This window comes from Chiloscyllium plagiosum, chromosome 21 (genome assembly GCF_004010195.1).
Source record: "Chiloscyllium plagiosum isolate BGI_BamShark_2017 chromosome 21, ASM401019v2, whole genome shotgun sequence".
In the NCBI taxonomy this organism is placed as follows: domain Eukaryota; kingdom Metazoa; phylum Chordata; class Chondrichthyes; order Orectolobiformes; family Hemiscylliidae; genus Chiloscyllium; species Chiloscyllium plagiosum.
In genome coordinates this window covers 56,458,438-56,465,695 of record NC_057730.1, presented here as the reverse complement: position 1 = coordinate 56,465,695, position 7,258 = coordinate 56,458,438, and the positions used below count along the sequence as shown (strand labels likewise).

General features: G+C 38.7%; 1 protein-coding gene across 1 annotated transcript in view; it reads right to left on the bottom strand.

Moving 5' to 3' along the window:
• Positions 1 to 6,866, bottom strand: part of xylt1 (xylosyltransferase I) — a gene marked incomplete at its 5' end in the record, with an annotated part of 138,267 nt that extends 131,401 nt beyond the window's left edge. The window contains one exon of the mRNA XM_043711099.1: positions 6,206 to 6,866. Coding sequence (XP_043567034.1) covers positions 6,206 to 6,866 — 661 coding nt within the window. The remainder of the gene's footprint in view (positions 1 to 6,205) is intronic.
• Between the last annotated feature and the right edge of the window lie 392 nt (positions 6,867 to 7,258).

Here is a 7,258-nt window from a genome sequence, read left to right as displayed (position 1 = left end):
CCCTCGAACTCAGCACCCCCTTCCTAACCTGCAATCTTCTTCCTGACCTCTCCGCCCCCACCCCACTCCGGCCTATCACCCTCACCTTGACCTCCTTCCACCTATCGCATTTCCAACGCCCCTCCCCCAAGTCCCTCCTCCCTACCTTTTATCTTAGCCTGCTTGGCACACTTTCCTCATTCCTGAAGAAGGGCTCATGCCTGAAACGTCGATTCTCCTGCTCCTTGGATGCTGCCTGACCTGCTGCGCTTTTCCAGCAACACATTTTCAGCTCTGAGCTCCAGCATCTGCAGTCCTCACTTTCTCCACGAAACCAATTGTCAATTAATTGACCTACAGTATATCCATCTACTCCAAAACAGCATTGTCCTCCTGAATCTTGAATCTCAACTCCCAATTTCAAGTACAATTTCTATAAAGTTTGGAACTTAAAGCTCTCAAACAAATGATAGTAAACATTCCCCTTGACATATAAAAAAAATATTAAAAGTGACAGTGTTTAAAAGCGAGCTAAAAGCTATCTAACAATCACTGGGTCATTGCTCAGATAATGCTTACATTAGCATTAGATATAAAAGCATGGTAAACCTCCCAGGTATATAGACATAACTGCAGTACATCGTCGAATGTTCAGTCCAGATTATAATTGCACCCTCTAAACCTTTTGTACTATCTTACATTTGCTTAATTTCTTTCAATGTTTCACTATTTAAATGCAAATACCGTAATACATTTCCATTTGTAAAATCACAATTTCATGATTTAATGGCATTTGTTATATGGTGCAGAGCTTTATCATACTAGCAAGTGGTTCAACATGATTCACATTGTGCTAATACAATCCCTGATACAGTAACATATTTGTTATAAGAATACAGTAGTATATGCACACATCTTATTATTCATTAAAAGCTTTACTCTTAATCTGTTCCATACTCGAAATGGATTTGCTTTCAAAAGTAAATGAAGTTGCCATAGTACATCTGCCTGTGATAAAACTGAGGATGCTCAGCTTTGTGATGGCAAGAGTAATGCACAATGTGGAATCGTGGAATCTGGCTTGGTCGTCTAGCTTTACAGGCCTAACTCCTGAGGAAGCAACTTCAACCAGAGTGCAATCAAAGAAATCAAGGAATATGGGATAGCTGAAGGCAGGAAAGTGGGACTGAGGCTCAAGGGACCTTATTGTCTACTCCTGCTCGTATTTCTCATCTTCTTATTGATGTGGAGACTGGGAGCAGCAGGAAATAACTAGAATTTTTTTAAAAGACCACTTTGTCTCTGTAACAACATTTGACACTTTCACTGCGGATTCTTCTGGAAGTTGGGGCAGACTCTGCTTGTATTCCCTTTTCAACAGCCCTTGCTGCCTGATCAGACTGCTTTCCATATTTATTCTTCAACCTAGGGCTCTGAAGACAAATAGCAGTCAAACATTTCACCCGACTGACTTCACTAGAATGGAATGTCAGGAACTGTGTCTAATCTGATCCTCTACCAGCTTTTCATCAAAAGTGACAATTACCTCCAAAATAGACACTCAGTTTTTACATCAACCAAATAGTTCCAAAAATGATCAAACTTCTTTATTCAGCTGATCTCAGGAGCTCATCATCATTATCATCAATAAGTGTGCAGATTAGTTCAAAAGATTATAAACAAAGTTCCCTTCAATTGCTTAACTAATTCAAAACTATCTTCCTTAAATCTTGGTCAGATTTGTTTAATGTATGTGTTGTTAAAGTGGTACTGGACATTAGCTACAAAACAGCATAAAATATCAAATGCAACGCAGTAATATACACCAACAATTAACAAAGTGCTGGGGCAGTCAGGCTTGTGATAACAGAATTGCTACTAGCTAGGTCAAAGGGATTTGGGGAGAAACCGAATTTAAAGCTCTCCATATCTTTTAGTGTGTCTGAAATCCTATGGATTCAATTGGGGAGGAGGCAGAATATCAACACCTTCTCTCCTCCATTTCCACTTTTATTGTCCTCTACAGAAGTTAATCTAGAAGGATACACTGGCAGACAAATATTCTACATTAAACTGAAAGAACTGCAGATGCTGGAAATCTAAAACTAAAACAGAAATTGCTGGAAAATCTGAAGGAAATCACTGGACCTGAAACATTCACTCTGATTTCTCTCCACAGTTGCTGCCAGACCAGCTGAGCTTTTCCAGCAACTTCTGTTTTTGTTTCATGTTGTCCACATTCCCTGTTTCTCATCGGTAAAGTGGTCAACTAACATTAGCAAAACAACATTGTCACTCTAAAAATAACGGTACCAGAAGCATCCAAGTCTAAGTGCACTAAATATTGACATAATTGAAATCAGGAGCAACAGCACAAACCACACTGCCACACTTATAACCAATATTGTTGGTTGAAAATTTGTCAGAAGGTCCACATATTCTCATAGCCTTGGGTTGTAAACTACAGAATTACAGAATGGTTACACAGCACAGGAGAACATTCAGTCTATCATGAAGAGTCTTTGCCAGAGCAATGCACCTACAGCCCCTCCTCTGCCTTTTCCCTACGGTACTACAAAGTTTTCCTTTTCAGATAATGGTCCAATTCTCTTTCAAGAGAGATGAGTGAACCAATCTGGGCCTTTCGGTATTTAGTCCAGTCTTGTGGAGATTATGTTCTGGGGACATTGGAACAAAGCTCACCAAGGGAGCTGGTGGTATTTAAATCTGATGGATACTTTTGGAATTGAAAGCTGGTCCCAGGAAATGATAGCCAGGCACTTACCACTGACTGTCTTTCTGGTTCAACAGTGTACTTTCGGAAATGAAATCTGCCATTCTTGTCTAAAACTGACACTAGACCCATAGCAATGTGGCTGACTTCAGAATGCTCTCTGAAATAGTCGAGCAAGTCAAGGACAATTAGGAATGGGGGTAACAAATGCCGTGACTCCTTCATTCTCTTAAAGGATAAAGAACAAAATGAGGCCATATATTCCAGCTGCTTACCACTCAATGTATTAAAAATATTTTCTTGTATTGTCATTGCTTCTTTCCACAATCACCTTAAATAGTGCCTCCTGTGTTCCTGATTCCACTCTGACAGGAACAGTTTTTGTCTCATCTACTTTGTCCTAACCATTCCTGATTTTGAACACTATCAAATGTCCTCTCAATCTTCTCTTCTGCAAGAGCAGCCTCAGCCTCTGTCATCCATCCATGCAATGGAAGTTCCTGGTCTCTAGAAACTTTCCCATCAATATTTCATATCTTTCCTGGAATGCAGTTACAGGACACATTACTTCAGTTGGGGCCACTCCAGACAGAGATTACTAAACACTTTCAGAACTAAATACGGAACAGTAAAGATCTGATTAATTTGTTAGAGAATACAGGAATATCGAGGACACAAGACTCTTAACTGAGCTAAACATTTTGTTTTTCATTTTTTAATAAGCTTACCATGGTGCATTGACTCTGCCGCACATAAGATAGCTATTGGTTGCAGAAGTTCATTGGTGGAAATGATATGTAATAGCAGAAGCAGATTTCCTTCCCCAAAGAGCTTTAGTGAACTATATAGGTTTTAACATTAGTAATAATAATGGAAACTAATCAAGTCAACAGCATTCAATCATCAGCATTTTCAACTCCTGTTATTTCATCCTTGCTCTCCCCCTGGGGGGCCCTTTTTTAGCACCAGCAGTCCACACTGAATTTTTTGCCAGTAGCTATGTGATTGACTAACAAAGTAGCAGAAACAGAAAGGTCAAATGTCACTAAAACCTCTTTTCTATTCCAATATAGGACCATAGGACGTTGGAGCAGAAATAAGCCATTCGGCCCATCGAATTGTCTCTGTCATTCAATTAGATCTTGGCTGCTCTGATAAATCTTAACTCCACTTTCTTGCTTTTTCTCTATAATCCTAGATTCCTTTTCTGATTAAAAACATCTCTTGTGGCCTTGAATATACTTAATGACTCAGTTTCAAAAGTCTTTGCAGTGAAGAACACCATAGATTTCCTACTTTAAGGAAGAAATTCTTCCTCGTTTCTGTCCTAACTCAGCGATCCTTTACTCAGTCTATGTTCTCTAGTCAAAGACTTTCCTACAAGCAGAAACCACCTTTCCACAAGCTCAGACTACACTGAAGTATTATAACCCAGTTAGACAGGTCATCAAACCACTGTGATCAAGAGTTTTATTTAAATATTTTTCTTTCAAAGAAGATGCATGTTAAGTATAAGAGACATGCACCTATATAGCATTTTTCATGTCCTCAAGACATCAAAGAGTGATTTTCTCACCGAAGGATTTCTGAAATGTAGTCAATCTGCACACAGTGAAGACACACCTTAATTCTTCGTGGAATGTGGACATCATTATCTGGCCCAGAATTTATTGCCCATCGTTTACTACCTAGAGGCCAGTTCAGAGTCAGCCACATTGCACTTGGTCTGGGGTCACCTGTGAAACAGACCAGGCAAGAATAGCAGATTTCCTTCCCTGAAGAGCATTAGTGAACTATATAGGTTTTTACAATCGACTGTGTTATATCATTGCAATTAAGATATCTTTTTATTCCAGATCTATACTGAATGTAAATTTCACAAGTGCTATGGTTGGATTCAAAGCCATGTTCCCAGAACATTAAAATGGGTTCTATATTCCTGATGAAGAGCTAATGCTCAAAACGTCGACTCTCCTGCTCCTCGGAAGCTGCCTGTTTGACTGTGCTTTTCCAGCAACACACTTTTTGACACTGGAATACAAATCCAGTGACATGATCCCTCTACCACTGCTTCCCCTAACATTTCAGAAGTGAAACTTCTTATATTTTTGTTCCACTTAAATGTTGACAATCAAGAATTTGCAAGTTGTCATTAGGAAATTTCCGTCTCAGTATTTCATCATTTTGATGGCAGAGTGCATTTGGAATTTATTTACAGAAGATTAATTGCCTATTCTGCTTCTTTTTTCTTCTGCTGACTCAGAATTCGCGATGTTTGTGCAACCAAAGAGATGCTGTTAATAATGACCAGACAGCCATCACAATCTCAGGATTCATTAAACACATTGACTAGTCCTATATGGCACTGGGAGTGGGGTGCTAACTAAAGCATCAGGTACTTTCACCATCTCAGGGCTTCCAACCCAAAATAAAAAATACAATCAATGTAGATATTAGTAACTGCAGTGTTTCCAAATTAATTCTTTGCATGTTAACATTTTATAACCACTTCTGAACTGATCACATGATCACATATATCAATTCAATAATTAATAAACAGGTTTCCTCACTTAGTCATGCCTGCTGTTTGGATTACACCAATTGAATATACCATTGACTTGAATAGCAATATTAAAAAAAACAATATTTTAAGACTAACCTTTCTGAACAAAGTCAATCTCACAGGCATTGTATAATCCAGGGATTCCCACAGTGGGTGTTGGAATATCAAGCTGGATTGCAAGCTTCAAAGTATTGTCCAACCTTCCAGCATTCCTCTCATAGGCTTTGCAACTATTTTAGCCTCAAAATTGAGTCACAATGGGGCAAAACTTTAGGAAGCGCTGGTACATAGCATAAATCATTGCTTGGTGAAACAGGATTTGAGTATAAAAACCTAAATTTCTGGAAAAGTTCAGTAGGTCTGGCCAGAAAGCTTAACAGTATCTCTCATTTTTCACCAACAAATCACACAAATTTAACAGCACTACACAAGAAATTTCACACAGGGCACAAGTCAGAATGCTTAATAGTTTAATCAACTGCTGAAAAACGACATGGTTTCTGCAATGCTGCAAAGAATGTGTGCTTTATCTTTAAAAGGTGCAATATTCCCACAGGCATTAATGGTTAATTGGTCTCCAGCAAGCATCAGGTCAAGTAGTCATTAGATCTACTTTTATTCCTCTCTCTCCTGAAGTAGGAGCAATTTTTCTTTTTAGAGAAGCTTACTTTATAAATGGAAATATCAGTAGCTTTGCTTTCTAATTATTTTCAACAAGTGATACAGAAATGTGTGAGAGACAGTAGGGCATCTGAAGTATGATGGAGATACCACAAAATTAGAAAGAGGTAGAACATGGAAAGAGAAACAGAAAGAAAGGCAAGTGAAATAAGAGGAAGAGAAAGAAACAGAAACAATGATGAAGAGACAGATGCTCATCCTCAGTCGCTTATCCCTTTAACAATAAAATGTGTATCAGAACCTCTTACCCTCCAGCGGACACAATCGAGGTGCCTTTTCTGGCATTAACTTGCCATCTTTATGAAGGCAATACAGCTCAGCGATCTCCTGCTGACAATGTTTGCTTTTCGCCCTGGAGAGTGCGGACAATGCTTCCTTGCCTGATATTTCACATCTGGGAGTCTGCTCATAATGGATTTCTTGTGTATTTTTTCCAATCACCACATCTTTATAAACATTCCCAGTCTTGTGGTTTGGTTGCAAATTGCTGGCATTTTTTGCCTGATAGTTCCCATACTTTAGGACTTCATTGGTGCTCTTGCCTAGCAATGAATGATCCTTGGCTTTGCCCACCTGCTCATACTTGGCTTTCTTCTCAGTTGGTGCTTTACTCTTCACTTCCGGCTGCAACTTCTGCTTTTGCATTCTGGGCCCAAAATTACTATTGTCAATATTTTCAAAGTCTTTCGGGACAGAGTTTTCATTATTACTGTCAATCCGATTTTTTTCCTTTGGCTTATGAGAAAGAAGCACACCCTGGAAAAGAGAGAGAGACACACACAGAAAGCAGACTATTAGTATTAGAAAGCCAGTCAACAAATTTGATAAGAATAAGCTACTGTTTAAAATTTTTCGACAGACAAGAGCAAATCTTTCTGTTATTGCACATGGGTGTATCAGGTGGCCAAAACACAGAAAGGATATGTAGGATTATACAATGACAAAGAAACCCATCCAAATTAGGCTTCAAATATGGATAGAGAATTGGATTAGCTGTTACATCCGTATGATTCTCTCTGCCCCAGTGATAGTTGTAGACTGTGCCAAGTTGACTCATTGCAAAGAGGAAAATCTACCATTCATGACACGAGTCCCTCACTATAGTTACATTCTGCAGTAGCAACTCAAGGTGCACTAGATAAGAAATCCCCTCTGCAATACATTGTTTGACTTATTTCTGTACAAAAAAATATACAATTAATTTTAAGTAACAATGTAATAAACTGAAAAAGCCTAACTGAATTTCACAATATCACAATTCCAGCTAGCTCCAACAAAACATATAATCTCAGGGTGCCTCT